The following is a 19,356-nucleotide window of genomic DNA, read 5'->3' as shown; positions in this document are numbered from 1 at the left end:
TGTAACTTAATGCATCAGCTACAACATTGTCGGTTCCCATCCCTTTTTATATCTTACTAGAGTTTTCTTCAATAAACTATTACAAAGGCAGCTCTATTATACATATACTAACAGAGTTAAAGAAGTGACAGACCATTGTAAAGGGCATATGCATTAGGGTGGAGCGAAAAAGGGTGTTTTTTCACTTTTTTTGGAAATTGATGTTGCCTTAGTATCCAAAAGATGCCTTTCAAGGTTTTAAGAAGTTATACCAAAATCTAGGAAAATATTTTAATATCTTGAGGTTCCTCACAGACCCTAAAGGTTGACCTAAAAGTCTTAGAAAAGACTTTTCTAAGTACATATTATAAAAATCTTCTCAAACATAGACAAAGTTAATGATTTTTAAAAAGTATTTTTAAAAAAAGAAAAACATTCAATTTAAACGTTATTCAGTACACATGAGACAAAACTGAATATATATAAAAACCCAGAGAAATACTCAAGAGTTTCATACATAAGTAATATAATAACTGACAAGCAAATATGCAGCTGTCAGCATTTGAAAGGAGAATTTTTCAAGCGCTCCGAATATAGTGATTGATAGAGGGAGATGAAAAATAAACAAGGGTTGGCAGGTTTTTGACACATGACAGTTTTTGACGGTTTAAACTGTCACGTCAAAAACCCTCAGTCAAAAACCTCAAATATTGCTTTTTGATATAAAAATTCCCTTTGGAAATGCACACGTTAATTGCATGTAATGTTTAAAGTGACTGTTATACAAAGAATAAATATTTAAAATATGATTCTAAAATAATTTTCTACTCTCGACAGAATTATTTTGGACAATATATATGTTTTTTTTTCTTATAAAATTTGGACATGAACATTGAAGGGAAAACTATGGAACGATTTGACATTCTTTGATTCAAGATGATTCTTGACCTTCCAAAATTTCTTCAACTACTTATATATGTTTGCATTGATATAAACTGTCTGCTGTACTCTTTTTGCAACAGATAAGTGTTTAAAAAGTTTATTACATCATGTATGTGATGTTGATTTCTGTTATTAAATTATATAGATAACCACTGATACTTGAAACGATACTCTTATTGCGCATAGCATCGAAATATATCTAGCTATCAAAATACTAAATTGTAGGACTAAAATGTCATTTAATTTGGCAATGCTAGCTTGTATATGTCAAACTTGGTTTATTCTTACTTTTGCACTATGATATGGTACATTTACTAGCATTTATAATGCAATGGTTTTCCAATTGAAGCTGTATTCAAACGTGCAAAACAAATGCTTTGGGTATCAAGTTTTGTCAGCTCTGCTTTGGTTGAAAATATTCTTTAAAACTCTGTGAATTTATACACCCTGATCTAAGAAATTTTTAGGTGAAAATAAATGAGTTTAATTAGTCCATCAACAGATTCTTCATGAGAATTTTTATATGGAGTAAAATTTTGGGCAGATCAGAAAATTTAAAATATCAAAATATATATTTTTCCTCAGTGATTATCATTCTGAATATAAAACCCTTTAATCTAAATAAAAGTAAGTGTTTTGTTAATTAACATATCTATCAAGTTAACAAACTATTTGACATCATTGACAGTAAGATTTTGATGGTTTTAATACCGTGTTAGTTTCTGGAGTCAAAAACCTAACCCTGATGCCCTATGATACATATTTTGAATAAGCAGCTCTATTCCACTTAGCAAATTGAACACAGGTAATGAGTAGCTTAGATAAATAAACCATAAAATTATATTTTATATGTTCTAGACTTTTATGTTGAAAAATTCAAAATTGTGAATTATAATTATTGGGTCTTTTTACAAAATGCAGACTTGATTCCTTATTTCCAAGTCATAAAATTGGGATGTGAAGAGGCCATTTTTTTCCCTATCATTTGTTTTCATGTCTTATTGATCTTGAATTCACCCTCTTGGGTGGAAGATTAAATTTTAAACAGCAAGGAGAACTGTGGCAAAATTTAGTAACTTGTGTTTTTTTCTTAAAACGATATGCGTAAAAACTTATTTCAGTGTAATACTTCAAAATACTTTTAATTTAGTAATGTAGAGAAAGAATGCGTTAAATATCCAAAATTCGTAGAAAAATGTGATTGTGTGCAAATGCTTTTTAGTTTGCATGCAAATTCAGCACTTCAAAAAGAATTATATATATTTTTGGATTTATCCACTCAACTTTGGAACAGCCTAATGGCTGCCATAACAAACAACAAAGGTTTTATTACACCATGTTGCACTGATCTGATAAAAGGGAGAATTTTAATTTTAAACCTCTAAATTATTTTTATTGATAAATATAAAAGTTTGTAGGCCTAATTGAATAAAGGACTTTTCATTCAAATATACAACTCATAAAGCGTTTAAAAATGGATACTATATTAACATTATACAGGGGTGGGAACTCTGCGCCAATTGCGCCGCACTGCGCCAAAACTAATATCTTGCGCCATCCTGCTCCAATAGCGTATTTTCGCATTTTTCTGCGCCAAATAGCGAATTTTGCTTCAGTATGTCCGGAATTTCGGAAAGGACGCCAAAAAAATTTTGTTCCTGCTAGCCACGAAACGTTTCTCTACGAGAGAGAAAAGCGTGTTTTATTCCACTATACTTAAACTATCGGCCCCTGATCGGGCTTTCCATCGCGAAACCCCGATATTGTCCGTGATCGTGGAACTGGAGATGGCTTGCAATGCCTTTCAGCTTTAAAGTGCAAATTCGAGTGTTTCCATTTAAGAAAAAAAAGTCGTCACTGGAAGCAGCAGAAATTACTGTAGTCGATTGTCATTGTGTTAAATCCCGATGTTTCGTGAAAAAAAAAATTCATTCCGGGAGTAAAAAGCGCATATCCGCCAAATTACGAATGTTAGTTTAGAAACTTTGCCGAATAACGAGCGTTAAATCGCTAATTTTGCCGAATAACGAGCGTTAAATCGCTAATTTTGCCGAATAACGAGCGTTAAATTGCTAATTTTGCCGAATAACGAGCGTTAAATCGCTAATGTTGCCGAATAACGAGCGTTAAATCGTCAATATCGCCAAATAACGAGCGTTAAATCGTCAATCTCGCCAAATAGCGAGTGTCAGATCGCCAATCTCGCCAGATAATGAGTGCTGAATCGCCAAACATCGAGTTGATTGTTCCGAAATTCTCTCCCATTTTGCAACAATTTCTTTCCAAGTATAAAAAAATTAAAAACTTATAAAATTTTTTTAGCTCATTTGAAGTGCTGCTGTTCAAGGCAGCAAATAGTGCCCACAGTAAGCAAAAATCATCTTAAATAGACGGGTGCAAAAAAATTTATGATAGCCGCTCTTTCAAACAAGGTGTCAAAAGCCTTAAACACCAAAAACAAAAATCAAGCTGACGAAAAGATGTTTGATAACAAAAGACAATGCAGTTTTATTTTGAAAAGGGTTGAGGGTTAACGAAAATATTCTATTTAATTTCACTGTTCCAATTTATAAATATCTGCTCCAAATCCCATATTTTGCTGCTCCAAATCCCGAATTTGCTGCTCCAAAACTGCTCCGAATCCTGAATTTTGCTGCTCCAAAGCTGCTCCGAAATGGACTTAGTCACTTCCCACCCCTGATTATAGTTTATAAAATCCTCTAGTAATTGCGGTAAATTATGATTGTATGACTATAAAATGAAGTAATTTTTTATAAACCAGTTTTTTCCATTCAGTTTGGAGAAGAGTCCTATTTCTTTCACACAAGCGGTTTTTCCAACTTGGGAGAAACTTCCTAACCCTGGGGCAACGCATACTTGAAGAATTTTGTGGATATGTTGAAATGCTTTTAAGCACTCCTTTGTTAATGGGTTTCTTAAAGCTTCCTCTACTACTGGACAATGACTTAAAAGAACCTAGTTATAAGCTGATAAACTGATCATTTTTTCACAATGAACCTTTGGATTGAAAATTTTTTTAGAATGAAATATTTGATTCACACAGAGATAACAGTGAATGATAGAGAAGAGAACCATATTTTAATTCTTTCCAAGGAGGACAGACTTTCACTCAAAATGAACCCAGATTTTATTACCCTGGATCTCGGGACTCAAGTGAGTTAGAGTACAGCAGCACCTCTGTATTTTGTGGCACATGAACTATCTGGTGCAAGTCAGCATGGTTTGGCAAACACAGGTTGACCAATTGTTTAGATATGCTACACAATGCTATGCTTTATTTCTATATTTGCATGTAGTGGTTTTGTTATTTCAGGAAATTCTTTAAGTAACTGATAGTATTAAGTGTTCTCGCCTGTAATCAGCTTGATTGAGTGAATTGATGCTGATTGAATTTTTGCTTTGGACAATAAATTGGTTAATGAATCAAAAATTCTCAATTTTAGATCCGGAGTTGGATGTCTATTTCCGGACATCCGGACTGTGTCTATTGTTGGCATGGACACATTTGCTACTAAGAATGGCCATTGGAATTTTCTTCGTATATTCTAATGAATTGCAAGAAGTTTTTGTCAATATACATTAATGTTAGATGTATTTGCTGCATGTAAAGTGAATAACACTGGCTTCATGCGATTTTGACTGAGCTTGCTGGAATAAGCATAGTATCTGATCGTGTATGTGTAAGAAAATTTGTGTTAGTCTTTTTATCTGTCACAAAAAGGCAATGAGATTTTCTGGGCAAAGTGAGTGCTGCCTCTACATTTTGTTTTTAGAGTTTCCCCCACTATTGTAATTACACAATTGTTCAAATTTTTGGGCATTTTGGTCAAATTTTCTGCGATAAAAACTGTACTGATTGTTTCCTCCATTGCTACTTCCGCTTCTATACCTACAGTTGCACCTGCTGCTGTATCGAAAATTAGGCCTTCGGCCTAGAGCTTCAATAAGAACTGATAACTTCCTATTTTTGGCAATTAAAAAATTTTCCAAGGAATTTGACATTTGAGAAGGTGCAGTGGGAATGCTACTAGCTATTGGTGCAACATTGTACTGGTTTACTTCCATCACACGATCGGCTACTTTAGTTTGTTCATCCAAGGAAAGTGGCAGAACAGCAGCCAAGATGGTATGGTTTATACATGTGAAGGAAGGTGTTGCACAAAAAGTGGATCTAACAGTTCATCTGGAACATTATGTGGTTCCGCAACATGCTTCAGTAAGTGGAATAGCTCAGACGTATGTCTGAGTTATATAATTCTTCACTTGCCAATAATTTCCTAATTTCTTGAGTTGAGCTGTCACTCGTTTTTTTTTATCAGATTGGTTTTTAGATGTTCAAAGGGATCTTTGTTTGGGTTTAGGAAGCTTTCTATCCAGTCCTTGTTTCAATGAGACAACAGGAAATCCAGAAAGTGACAGCTCGTCCTTTATGACGGCAACTCAGCAGCGCTTCACCATCAACTTGTGTAATGCCTGTTGGTTTCAGCTCACAGTTCCCATCCACGAACTATGCACTCATGAAATCGGAGTTAAATTCAAATCACAGACCAATATCACATCAATGTGGCAAATGAAAATGACCACGATCGGGTTATCGAGTCCCTCAATGCTCAAGAAATTGACATTTTTCATGTCACCACTAAAGCCAGTGAAACTATTAGTGTTGTGCTCAGAGGGCTTGACCTGGCGATATCAATAGCCGAAATTCGCCAAGAACTTATCAAACTTGTTTACAAAACCATCCATATTTCACAAATAATATCCAAAAGGAAATTCTCCAGGAGGAAAAACACTACCACTATGGAAAATAGCACTCTCTCGAAATGATGCATCACGCACAATCATTGCCCTCACTAAACTGTAGTTTTTGGCAGTGAGTTTTTCCTTCGAAACTTGACCCATCCTACTCTCTCCGGATGTGTTCGATGTCAAAGATGGTCTCACTTAGCAATAAACTGTAAATTCGAGGAGTGATGTATCAAGTGCACGGACAATCACATCTGCCAGCCGTGTAAAAAAGTCAGAGGCATTGACATACCAAAATGTGTGAATTGTAAAATGGGAAACCATCCCACAAATTACAAAAAGTGCAGCGTGTACCTGGCTGAAGTACAAAATCTGAAATCTGGAAACGCTGTCCTGGAAAAAAATAAAAATAACTGCAACATGGATTAAATCACCATCCCCAGCGGGAATCCTGGAAAACAGAACACACCCTTTCTGCCCAGAAATGTCTGAAAAATGCAACTTGGGAAAAAAAAGGGAAACAGCAAAGTGCTTCATCGCCTCGTCAAAAAATAACAATCCACAGTTCAACAGTCATCCCCTGAAAAAACTACAAGTCCATCATCTATGGACTTTGCGAAAACTTTGAAAAAATCACAGCGGGACCACCAGAAAATATGACCTCACACAAGTGAAGTCTACGGACCTCCCCAAAACCTTCAAAAAATTTCTCAATCAACCTTGAGGAAAAAACCTAAGTCCAAAGCCTACGGACTTTGTGAGATTTGTGTTTACCGACTACCAGAAAAACTTGGAAGCATCAACGGGCACAAAATGAAAAAAAAAAAATTGATTTCCCTCTCTACAGACTTCAGAAACAGTCTTTCACCATCTAACTGTCTTAAACAAAAACTTCGAAAAAATTTCAAAGCCACTGGCAACAAGTAGCCCGCTCGTCGACAGAGAGACCCAGAAAGCTGCTGAACCAAGTATGGCACCATCAGCAACCTCATCAGCTGAACCCTCTGCATCTCTTCCGGCAGTGACTTTGTGGCCAACTCGAACTCAAATTTTTGAGATGTTCGAGTTTGCAAAATTTTGCTTCGAAGACGTTATGGAAATGAATTTCAAAAAAGATACATAGACAAATTTCTAGTCAAAGCCGGCAACATTCTTGTTAAAGATTAAGCCTCATCTTGTAGACTTTGTCGAATCTCGAATCATGCTTGCAGAGAATTCTTATTTTATCCTTATTCAGAAAATTTTCTTTCTTTTTTTCATTTTCTCTATGCTATCAGAAAAACCCTCTTCAAAAAAAAATTTTCTTAAAACTCAAATTTTTTTTTTGAAATTTAACTATTTTTTTTGTGTTCTTCCCTCACTATTTTTTTCGTGACTTAGAAAAATAATCGTACTAATCCCGTATAATTTCTCATCTTGCCACTAATTTTGTACTTTTTGTGTAACATGAATTTTTGCAGATTTCAACCAATAGGAAATGAATATCACATTTCAGCCAATGGAAAACGAGCAGTGGCAAAAATCATGAAAACGTCACCTTTCCAAGCTTTCTTCACAGCAAAAGCACTAATAATAATACTAAAATCATAAGGCAGTGGTGGCATTTTACAAGGCATTTAAATTTAAATAATTTTGATACAGAACCTTAAAGACCAATTGTGACAAGTTAAATCTTTTCCCTCATACACGCACTCACATTTTTTACACATCACTCGCTTGTCTCTCTTCGTATGGGGCCCCTTGCCCTTAATCCAGCAGATGAACCGACATAGGTTTGGGCACTGGCATTAAAATTCTGGTTCTGGTCTGTCTTCTATCGAATGCTCTTTCAGTGAGAACTGGTCTCTGTACCCAGCATGTCACCATATACTTGTTTCTCGCCAACAGCACTCAATATTGCATCAAGTTGTACGGTTCTGGCGCAAATGTCTTTTGCGTGATCAGTCTCCTCATGTTATCATATTAATACTTTAATTCTGTTTGATCTATATGTTGGTTATTGCTTCAAGCTTTGCCTTTTGTACAAAGGGTTTTCTGGAATTGATTTATTATAAATTATTATAATTATTATTTATCATTACTATTCATGAATTGAAACAAATTAATATACTTCAAAAAATATCTTGAAACATTTATCTCAGTTACAACTGTTCAATTTCAAGGTTTCTTGAATGTTGCTACAACTGAGTTTGTGTGTCACTGTGTATAGTGAATAATAAGGACTGAAAAATTATGTTCGTAACATGAAATGTACCCAAGTTGTATTATATGAAATTTCTGAAAAAATTATGGCAATTTTTCCATGGTGTTAACTGTATTTCATCTTTTTTTGCAGCACCAGTGGTAGGAATAGGCCGTGGACGAGTTCAGAAATGATCAGACTTATTGAATTATGATTACTTTGTAAATTTTTCATGATATTTTATGTTACTCCAGAGCATTACATCCCAAAAATCATTGGACTCTTTTATGTTTTTTCATTAAAAAAATAAATAAAAAAATTAGTGTGGTTTTTTTTATATTGGACGGACTTTTTTACCTTGATGCAAAATTATATCAGAGCTCAATAAATTTTTGAAGTATTTGATGGATTTTTTTCATGTTTGTGCTGTCTTTTTCTTCCAAATTGTGCATAGCCTAGTCTCTACCATCTATTTTGACCACTATTCTCCATAAAGAAGGGGGACTGTCGGATCGTTATTATTATACATAAAAGATGTATCAGTTCTAGGTATATCAGTTAACCTCTCAACTGTGAACGATGTACTCTGCACGTTGGCCCAACTTCACATGCTGTCTCGTACTCATTATGTCATGGAGGCCTATCTTCGTTTTTTAATCCATTACATTGTTTCAGGACCCCTGCATGTTTGGTACCACTCGGAAGAATGATAATGTGGCTTTGTACAATCATAATTATATTTTCCTTTGATATATTTTGTTAGTGGTGAACGTTTTTGCTGCTTAACAGGTGGCAATCAGAGATATTGTAAATAGCCTGTTTTAGCCCATTGAGCTAAAATGCCCTGTATAATTATTATAAAGAGCATTTTTTAGTACCTTGTGTAATTGAATTGGTAGTTCTTTGTTACAGTAACGAGGCTGAGTTATAATTCTGATTTTTGGGCCATGGTAGAAGACAAAAAAATTTTACCAAAAAGAAAATATGTAAAAATACAGTAAAACCTTGTTAAAAGTTGTCACCCTGATAAGTCGTCACTTCGGTTAAGTCATTGTTTTTCTTTAGGCCCGCCTATCTTTCATAGACAACAATGTTATTAAACCCTCGTTTACTTGTCTCTAATTTCGGTTAACTCGTCACTATGAAAAGTTTGAGAGAGAGAAAGACTATATGGCTCCCATTGAAAAAAAAGCTTGCTAACAGCATTAGCGTATGTAGACCTGCCAACTCTCCCGATTTTTCATCCTTCCTCCCGCTCTCCGGATTTTGGCAGAAAATTAGATTTTACGCGAGCTTTCACGTTGTCGTGGCGTCAATAATTACCGTTGTCGTTAGGGAAAGCGCCCATAGAGGACAGTCGTAGTCATTTCCATCGCGCGCGCGAGCAGCCGTAAAAAAGTCTCTGTGACCGCATTTAAGCAACTGGCGAAGACGCGACTTTGTTTTCGTAGCATTTATCGGCAATCATTACTCAGGGGCATGACCTTGTTTGCCAAAATTCCTGTATAATTGTTATTGTATTCCATTAACAGCCGCACGGTAAACACGTTTTTTCGTCCGCAGCTTTGTAATTTGAATTTTTTTAAAATCGTTTCTTCCGATTAAACATCTTCAGAAAGCAAGTATAAAACTTTAAGCTATATACAGCTAAATATAAAGCTTTTAAGAATTCATATACCCAAGATTATCAATCACTGATAGCATCCACAAAAGGAAACGCATACTTTATGAACAGTATGTAGATGTGATTTCTCTATTCTGCATGGAAAGACTGACATGAAATGATATTCCTCTCCGGGGCAATGCAGAACCTGCCTTGGGAGGGGTGGATAGAATGTAACTATTTCTTAATTTATTTAATTTATTTTTTTTCGAAAATTTTTTCATGAACTTTTTTTTGATCGAGTCTATGAGTGTCGGGGGGGGGGGGGGGTGCCCCCCTCGGGAGAATTTCTGGATTTCAAAAGTTAGCAGGTCTGCATATGCTTAAATGTCATCATAAAACCCTTATTCTGTTCGAGCTACAACTGATATCTGCATGGGCTCCACTAATTTAGGACAAAATATCTTCGTTGAAAAACCAGATATTTTTTAAAAGTTGGTCTTCTAATGCACACTTTCCCTACCCTAGGTCCCCTCGTGTCAAAAGTGGATCCTGTGTTCAAGATTACCTTGATAAATTTTACTATAGAATTATACCTTGTAGCTGTATCATGAACTACTGATAAAGAATTAAAACTCTAAAATTAAATTTCATGTACACGTAAAATTATTGAGCACTAGTTCTGTTGTGAAGAAAAGCTAACTATTCTAACAGTTGCTCTGATTAGTCTAAATTAAAAATTATTATAAATCATTGTGTACCAGTATATTTTACCACAAAAAGTCAAGTAATAAGAGCTCAAAAAAGGTGAAAATTTCTATTTTTTATTTTGCAATCTATAAATTTTATTAATATTGTAATTTTAATTCATTTTAATAAATGTTACATTACTTTAAATTTATGCGATTTTCACAGTATTGCACATTGAAACTGACACTTCGGTTAAGTCGTCATAATTTTTCGATAATATGAGGTGACGACTTATCGAGGTTTTACTGTATTTAGGTAATACTAGTGATACTATATAATATAAACAAGACATTAATTTATAAACATTAAAAATATCTATTTTATTCAATGATTAGTTTAAAAGTTATTTTTTATTGTCTGAAAATAGAAACTTTGCCTGATTTTAATTCCCAGAAAATAATTAGCACGTTTTTAAGACGACATTTTTTCTTCATACTAGTTTCTGTTTCGGCTCTGCAATGGAGCGCCGTCATTAAGAAACTCGTGGTCAGAAACCATTGGAAGGGGGAAGAGATCGCTTTTGTATTTGCTAAGCCTGAATAGTGTGTTAATGCAAAATTGTGGTGCCTCTCCAACAAAGGCGATCTATCCCACTAGCTACAAGGAAACTACAGAGCTACTGGTCTACAGAGCTACAGAAACTACTAGCTACAAAAAAAATGGCAAATCTTATTTTATCTCTGTGTAAAATGTTCCCAATAATTTTTGTATTCTCATAACTTTGTATATATTTTTCTCATGCTTCATTTTGCTTATAACCTGAAACTATATATTTTTTTAGTATTGTATTTCTTCAACATATTGGACGAAAAATGACCAAAAAAATGTTTTTTGAGAAGGCAGGGAACAAGGGTTGGCATTTTAATGCCATCAGGCATAGCCACCCTTCAGAAACGTCTACTCTTTTCGAACCTTGCATGGAGTTCCCCAATCATGACCCACTGTATACTATTCTATTTCACTCTCATAAAATTCTTTCTTGTATTAATTTTTTTTAAATAATTACCTTTTTAGTGTGTGTGTATATATAATCAGTTAAATTTACTACTTTATCATTGTTGAGACCACTAGGTGGCAGCATCATACTGTTGGCAAGCGGCCGTCTCCAAAGCTGCATTAAGAGTAAGAGCTGCATTAACTTACAAGCGGCTTTGGCCGTCGCCATGGGTGGCTGCGTGCGTAACTCAGTATCATCATAACGACCACACTGACAACATGCAGCTCGTGTATCATTTCCTGCTCATTTTTCAATAAAACTCATAGTTCATTAATTGTATCTTTAATTGCCCCTTTATCCAATCGATCATTCGCTCAGCGGAATATGCAGTTTTAGTTACCTTGGACCGATCCTGAAAATCATGCCACATATCGTGAATATTTATGGTGCCGAAACTCGGGAAGGAAAACTTAACCAGTGACATCACCGGGATCTTCAGATGGAATTTTTGGTAAACGAAGTTCAGTGAAGGCAAGATCATGAGGCTTAGCAACATCAAGCCGTAGCTCAACAGCGATAATCTCCCACGGCATCAGCTGAAAATCTATTAAGATCAAGCCAGCGAACTGTGGGCAGAGCTCAAGGCCTTGCACGATGAAATCGTCATCTTGTCAACGGTATGAACATGTGGTAGCCCTTGAAGCGGAATTCTAGGATGTGGCAAGTCTGATCGACGATCTTCGCTTCAGCATGGTGCATGGTTCAGCGTGTGCTTACCGAGAATTTCACTGCCTTCGTTCTGAACTCAATAATTGGTTGCCATTTCGCAATATGTTTACAACGACCATCGATCAAAATAAAAGTCTTAAGTGACATTCAAAAGTTGCAATATTTAAAAATATGTATCAAGGGAGAAATGCCGCTCTCGGAGTAATTACAGCAAACTGGCCAACATTCAGAGACGTAACTGAGAGACAACTTTTACAGAATGAAAGGCGTTAGAGACACCGGCCAGAAGAGACTGTCCCGTGAGTTCATCCAACAGTATGAGACTCTGGGACACATGAAAATGCTGGAAGGGACAAGTGACAATCAAGACTAGTACTACCTACCTCACCACGCAGTTATAAAGCCAGGGAATCAAGCCAAGTTTCGTGTGGGTTTTGAAGCTTCAGCAAAATCATTATGGGGTTTGTCACGACATAAGCTGATAGTTTTGCCAACATTGCAAGACGATATTGCCACACTTCTCTGCTTCCAAACTCACAAGGTCGCAATGTCAGCAGACATTGTCAAGATGTATCATCAGATCCTTGTTCATCCGGACGACACGAAGTGCCAAACAATCTCGTGGAGAGAATCGCCAGACATACTCATCAAGGTGTATCAATTGCTGACTGACACGGAACAGCATCAGCACCTTACTTAGCTACCAAGTGCCTGCAACAGTTGACTGAGGATGAAAAAGATGAGTTTCTCAAAGCTTCTGTCATAGTTAAGCAGGATTTTTATGTGGATGATTTGCTCACTGGAGCAGATTCCATTGAGGAAGCTATTCACATTCAGCAGGAAATCACACTTTTTCAAAACGATGAATTCGTCATAAAAAAGTGGGCTTCAAATAAAGTTGTATCTCTACCGAATGACTTTTGTGCAACAAGTACTACATTCAAAATAGGGACTGACATTAAAACTTAATTGGCATTAAAACTAAAATAGGCATTTTATGGCAGCCAAAGGATGATGTTTTTGTTTTCAATTCAAAATCGCCACCGGAGACAATGCAGCAGTGAACCAAGCCAACACCTAAAGCAGAAAGCCTGATCCCGAGATTCGTGATGTTATCAACATTAGCCATCGAAATTTGTCATCCCTGTAAAGCAGTTTTCCAGTAGCACCGCAAACGAGCAACTCAAAAAACCATACATAGTGTGTAACCCTGATATGCTATATATTTGACCCTTGTTGTAATTTTATTTTTTCTTAATGTTATAGAAAAAAGGATTGAAATAGCAAAGAAATTAGCACTCGAATAGATGAGTTTATACCTATAACTCCACATTATTTTCAAGCATCAGTTAGGGAGCCAGCCTTTTAAAACCTTTTACCAGCCGAATGGAAATTTGAATTGATTTTATAATTTTTTTTTTCTGGTACTTCCTATTCTGATCCTTTAGTTTAGAGATATCAACCATAAAATTCATGTAAACAATTTTTCTTGTATGTTTTCTGGACCTGCCCATGTCTATAGAAACATTAAAATAAAAACAAAAAAACTTTAAATTTTATTCTTCCTTTAAATGTTAATAACATTGTGTAATATATAAATAATTTATCTGTTATTAAATACCTCTGAATTTACTTCAACTGCTATTTACGGCAACCGAATCCCAGGAAATTTCCGCTTTCCCGGGATCGAGAAAACCTGGGAAACGTTAATCCCTCGTATATGAGTATACTTACTTGATAAGCAAAGAAACTATAAAGATGCGGTGGATATCTTACCTAAGAGAAACTAAGCATAAATTTGACACTATACATATAATAAAACTAAGTGAAATCTCGATATAACTGTATTTTGTGGACGAAGAAAAATATTATAGTAGAGCTGTTATCGTTAAATTGAGAGATTTTGACATTGAATATCGACCGTCAGGGCCGCAACTAGATGCTTGATCAGCCGAGGCAAGCACACATTTTACTACCTCCATTTAATATTCAACGAGAGGTTAAAAGGTGGCATTTTCGTCCTCTTCTGGTCCGGGGCAAGAGACCCGCTTTTTTCCCCTCACCCCACTTACGGACCTGCTGACCATGGACCTCCGGAAACTTCATACTACAAGCAGTGATCAAATGAAAAGGTACGAAACGACGTAAAAACAGTTAAATATTGCATATTCCGCCATGGGAGAACGTAGCGAGACATCTCGGGATGCGATTGGAGTCTCTGACTGGGATCGGAGCATGCGCGGGCGCCCGCATGCGCAGGAGAGAGCAGAGGCTCTTATCAAAAGCGGCGTCCAAATGATGCGGCAGTCCGTCTGAGGACAAGATGGCGTTCGTGTTGCAAAATTCGACGATTGAAGAGCAGCAAGGTGTTATCCGATTTCTGACAGCGGAAGATGAGAAACCGGCAGCTATTCATCGCCGGATGGTGACAGTTTACGGGGAGAAATGTGTCTCTGACAAGTCTGTCAGAAAATGGAGTGCCCGTTTTCGTGCAGGCCGTGAGAGTGTGGGTGATGACCCGAGACCAGGCCAGGCAAACACTGTCATCACGAGCGATCTCATCGACAAGGTGGACGACCTAGTGAGAAGTGATCGGCGTGTCACATTGCGAATGTTGGCGGTGAAGGTGGATGTCAGCTATGGAACCGTGTGGAAATTGTTCACGACAGGTTGCGATATCGGAAGGTGTGTGCCGCTTGGGTTCCGAAGCAGCTCACCGACCAGCAAAAGGAACTGCGTATGGGGCTAGCACTGCAACATCTGTTTCGGTATCAGGAAGACCCCGCTTTCATGGAGCGGATCGTCACAGGTGATGAGACCTGGTGCCATCACTACGAGCCAGAGACAAAGCGGGACAGCATGCAGTGGAAGCATGCGTCGTCACCTCCCCCTAAAAAGTTCAAAGCCGTGCTGTCAGCAGGCAAGGTGTTGCTCACCGTCTTTTTCGACGTTCAAGGTCCGCTACTTGTCGGAATTCCTCAAGCACAGAAAAACCATTAACTCCGATGTGTACTGTGAGACACTCCGACGCCTACGCAGGTCCATCAAGAACAAAAGACCGGGGCTGCTCACGAAGGGTGTGGTTCTGCTCCATGATAACGCGCGTCCACACGTCTCCAAAGTCACACACATGGAACTGGCCAAGTTCAAGTGGGAGCCGTTGGACCATCCGCCCTACAGTCCGGACATGTCGCCCTGCGATTTCCATGTGTTTGGTCCACTGAAGAATTACCTGAAAGGGAAGCGCTTCAACTCGGACGACGTACTCAAGGACGCTGTGAAGGACTGGGTCTCGTCACGGCCACAGGAATTCTGGGAACAAGGAATCCCGCGGCTTGTTCATCAGTGGGATCGTTGTGCTCAGGCCTATGGTGTATATTTTGAATAAAGTCTACATTTGTACCCACCGTATCGTTTCGTACCTTTTCATTTGATCACCCCTTATATAAAATTTATTATTTAAATAAATAAATTATTTACCGCACAGCACTTTTGTGTATTACACAGAAAGTAGCTTCGCGGCAACTTATTAAACATTTTCGAAAGATAGATAGCGCAAAATACCAATGTTTATTAAACACGCTAAAAAGAACAAAAACTGTTGAAGAATTTAAAAATATATAGCAGGGGAATTTTGAGCGAAAAACATGAAAAAATATCTTTGTACACTGGTTTCAAATTCTAAAAAACAATATCATTATAGAGGGTTAATTGTAGTAACGAATATTGCTTATCGATAGTTTAACATTATACTGGGCAATTCCAAACAAGATTTGAAAAAAATACCATTGTAGATGCATTTATCATAGAATGTCGTTGTAGCCAGGTTTTACTCAATATACAAACTCTGTAGCGTACGCAGGATTTTCTCATCGGGAAGGCATTCACTGAACATTGTTTTTCTTCCCGAAAGGTTTCGTTTTTTTTTACTGCAAAAACAAACCATAATCTCGGTTGCGGGGGGGGGGGGGGATTTTCAGAGAAGTGAGGGGATCCGTGAAAAATCCTGGCCTGGACGCCCATCACTAGCATGTGGGGGCCATGCCTACAGTATATGTAAGGTGTGATGCCCACAGAAGGGAATTTTCTTAATTTAACGACGATCGAAAATTTTTTAAAACATTATCATCTAAATTTCAATTGCGAGCATTCTTTTTCTTTACGCACTGTAGTTTCATTCCCGTACTTTCAGGGTTGATGTTTGGTTATTATGTTTTACACAGTTGACTTCGAAATTTCGCTGCAAACTCTTGCCGCTCACTCGAAAGATAATTAGTGTTAACGTTTTTTTTTCTTTTCATGGCCAACTCCATAAATTTGAGTCTATTTACAATGATGAAATTGGAACTTAAATTTACACTTGCTGGAAGATTAAAATGACACTCCACTCACAAATCACTATGAGAATATATAAATCACTATGAGTAAAATTTAGAAAAGCAGAGAGATAAAAAAGAAGAACTTGTTCACGATCTTGTGGCGTGATTTTCAGGATGGGTCTCTGGTAACTAGCATTGAATATTCCGCTGAACGAACCATCGATAATTAAGGACAATTCAAGATGAAATTAACTGAATTTATTGAAACATGAGAGGGAAAACGATACATGAGCCGCGTTGTTGTCGGCTTGATCACCGAGATGATCCTTCCGTTGCGCGCGCAGCCATCAAAGGCAACGGCAGCTCGCTAACGGTATGCTGCTGCCATCTAGGGACGTCAACATGCCGCCCACCTTGAAACATCGTTTCAATACTGACATGTTTACATGAAATACAATCACAGCTGCATGTGAAAATTATAAAAAAAAAATATGTGCAAATTGTATAAATACGCTGAAAACATATGCTATTGTACATGAAATCCAAAAATGTGATATATGATATAACGATGAAAATTCAAAATACTAGAAAAAACATGATATATAGGTGTATAACATCGAGCCGTCATACTAGTTGTCAACTGGCAGACGACAAAGTTTTTGTACATTTCTCTTAAATGTCCCATCCTTGGACTTGATAGAGACAACTCTCACTATCCCGTCGGATCCCGGAAACAACTGGGTCACTCGACCAAGTCTCCACTGCAAGGGTGGTAGACGATCTTCTTTCACTAGAACGAGATCACCCAGAGTGAGATTTTCTTTTGGTTTCAACTACTTGCTTCTATGCTGTAGCTGAGTAAGATACTCAGCTCTCCAACGATTCCAGAAATGTTGCAGAAGGCGCTGTACCAACTGCCAACGGGTGAGCCGATTGAATTTTGTTTGTGTGAAGTCTGGCTCGGGCAATGCTGTCAACGGACCACCTATGAGAAAGTGACCGGGAGTGAGAGCAGACACGTCGTTTGGATCATTTGAAAGTTCACAGAGAGGACGAGAATTGAGACATGCCTCAATCTGTGACAACAAGGTATACAGCTCTTCGAATGTTAGTTGTATTTTTGAAGTGATTCGCCTGAGATGGTATTTCACAGCTTTCACTCCAGCTTCCCAAAGACCTCCCATGTGTGAAGATGCTGGAGGATTGAAATGCCAGTTTACTCCGACATCGGTGAGATGACTGGAAACACGTTCGTTATGAGTGCGAGATGAAAAGAGACGAGCAAACTCTCTCAGCACCTTGTCAGCTTTCACGAAGTTGGTTCCACAGTCACTGTATATATCACTCGGCTTTCCTCTCCTGGAAATGAATCGTTTCAGAGTGGCGATGAATGCCTCTGTTGACAAGTCACTTACAACTTCACAGTGCACAGCTCTGGTTGAGAAACATACGAAAAGTGCCAGGTATGCCTTGCACGGTTTCGCTCGAGATCCCTTCGACATCCTGATGGTGAAAGGTCCTGCATAATCGACAGCACAGTGAACAAATGCTCGAGATGGTGTTACTCTTGCAGCCGGTAGATCGCCCATGATTTGAGGAGCTGTTGCGCCACGATAGCGAACACAGGTTATGCTTTTTCTCACAAATTGCCGGATGACACTTCTTCCAGAAACAATCCAGAATTGCTGTTGAATGCAAGACTGGAGAAGTTGAGGTCCAGCATGCAAATGCATTGTATGATAATTCTGGATAATCAACTGCGTAAAATCATGCTCTTTTGGAAGAAGAATTGGATGTCGGTGACTTCCCAACCAATGTGCATGTCGCAATCTTCCGCCCACCCTGATAATTCCATCATCGCCGATGAATGGATTCAACCGGAGTATATTGCAGTTTGAAGGTAGAGTTCCTGATTTTCTCAATGATGACAATTCTGATTTGAATTCTACTTCTTGAACTCTCCTGACCCATATACATAATGCATGTTTCAACTCTTGAGTGGTAAGAAACCTCGTGCTCCTTTCAGGTGCAGCAAGTTTGCAGTTGTCTATGAATCTGAAGACATATGCCGTGACTCGCTGAAGAGAAGTAAGTGAGGAAAACCTGTCGATAATTTCCATGTCATGTGCAATTCCAACAAACACAGATTGGTTGCAAGAAACATTTTTCTTCTCTTCAGTCAAAACTTCATCCATGCAGCTGCACAACACAGGTTTGTCTGCTAGCTGACCTGGCTTGGAAAGAAACTCTAGACCATACCACCATAGGGGAAATACCTTCAATTTGTTGGCCGGTATTCCTCGTGACGCACAATCAGCGGGATTATTGGTTCGATCAATGTGATTCCAATGACCCCCAGGGAGGAGCTCATGAATTTTTGTCACTCGATGAGCCACAAACGTCTTCCACCTGCTTGGATGTGAAGAGAGCCAAGCGAGAACTATTGTAGAGTCAGTCCAGCACCATATGTTTGTGTTGACTAGACGTAGTGCATTGCATGTAAACTTGATGAGTCTTGCAAGCAGCACTGCTCCACAAAGTTCAAGTCGAGGCAAAGTTGTTGGCTTCACAGGGGCCACTCGTGTCTTTGCTGTTACTAGTTGAACCTTCGCAACTCCTTCACGGGAAACTGTTCGAATGTACACAACCGCAGAGTACGCCTTTTCTGATGCGTCACTGAAACCGTGAATTTCTAACATATGTGAAGAGATTTGCATCATATATCTTGGAATTTGAATGTCCTCCACTTGCTTGAAGTCTTCATAAAATGCTGTCCATCGATTGTGAATGTTCTCTGGCAATTTCTCATCCCAAGACAGTTCGGTACACAACATTCCACATTTCTTGTATTAGAATTTTGACATTGATTACAACAAGAGCCAGCAATCCAAGTGGGCCAAACACCTTGGAGATGTGTGATAGAACAGAGCGCTTGGTCCACTGTTGCATATTTACCGGTGGTGATTTTGAATTGAAAACAAATACATCATCCTTTGGCTTCCATAAAATGCCCAAAGTTTTGATGTCAGTCTCTATTTCGAACGTAGTACTTGTCGCACGAAAGTCATCCGGATTTTCCTAGCGGTGAATTTTCCTAGCGGTGAATTGTTGGTCGGTGAATTTTCCGGCGGTGAATTGTTGTCGGTGA

The 19,356-nt window shown here is 37.9% G+C and overlaps 3 protein-coding genes across 3 annotated transcripts in view; 2 read left to right on the top strand and 1 right to left on the bottom strand.

The window, feature by feature from the left end:
- Positions 1–8,275, top strand: part of mael (germ-plasm component protein maelstrom) — a 110,138-nt gene extending 101,863 nt beyond the window's left edge. Inside the window, exon 13 of the mRNA XM_089237941.1 lies at positions 8,024–8,275. Coding sequence (XP_089094067.1) covers positions 8,024–8,064 — 41 coding nt within the window. The 3' untranslated portion in view covers positions 8,065–8,275. The remainder of the gene's footprint in view (positions 1–8,023) is intronic.
- A 5,937-nt stretch (positions 8,276–14,212) lies between these two features.
- LOC149081161 (histone-lysine N-methyltransferase SETMAR-like) lies at positions 14,213–15,277 on the top strand. Its single transcript, XM_089238305.1, has 2 exons — positions 14,213–14,574; positions 14,665–15,277. Exons 1-2 carry the CDS (start codon positions 14,213–14,215, stop codon positions 15,275–15,277), a joined length of 975 nt encoding a protein of 324 aa, XP_089094431.1.
- A 1,764-nt stretch (positions 15,278–17,041) lies between these two features.
- LOC149081160 (uncharacterized) lies at positions 17,042–19,042 on the bottom strand. Its single transcript, XM_089238304.1, has one exon. The coding sequence runs from the start codon at positions 19,040–19,042 to the stop codon at positions 17,042–17,044; it is 2,001 nt and encodes a 666-aa protein (XP_089094430.1).
- Between the last annotated feature and the right edge of the window lie 314 nt (positions 19,043–19,356).

Source organism: Pholcus phalangioides, unplaced genomic scaffold (assembly GCF_987345545.1).
Source record: "Pholcus phalangioides strain wild (caught in Gottingen) unplaced genomic scaffold, Ppha-v1.0 ptg000010l_1, whole genome shotgun sequence".
In the NCBI taxonomy this organism is placed as follows: Eukaryota; Metazoa; Arthropoda; class Arachnida; order Araneae; family Pholcidae; genus Pholcus; species Pholcus phalangioides.
The sequence above is the reverse complement of the archived record's forward strand: the minus strand, read 5'-3'. Positions and strand labels throughout refer to the sequence as shown.

Bases quoted from the DNA above. Each gene is read 5' to 3' on its own strand.
- LOC149081160 (XM_089238304.1), bottom strand. From the start codon at position 19,042: ATGTTGTGTACCGAACTGTCTTGGGATGAGAAATTGCCAGAGAACATT.
- LOC149081161 (XM_089238305.1), top strand. From the start codon at position 14,213: ATGGCGTTCGTGTTGCAAAATTCGACGATTGAAGAGCAGCAAGGTGTT. The intron at 14,575-14,664 runs GTGTGTGCCGCT...TTTCGGTATCAG, and splicing joins ACAGGTTGCGATATCGGAAG to GAAGACCCCGCTTTCATGGA.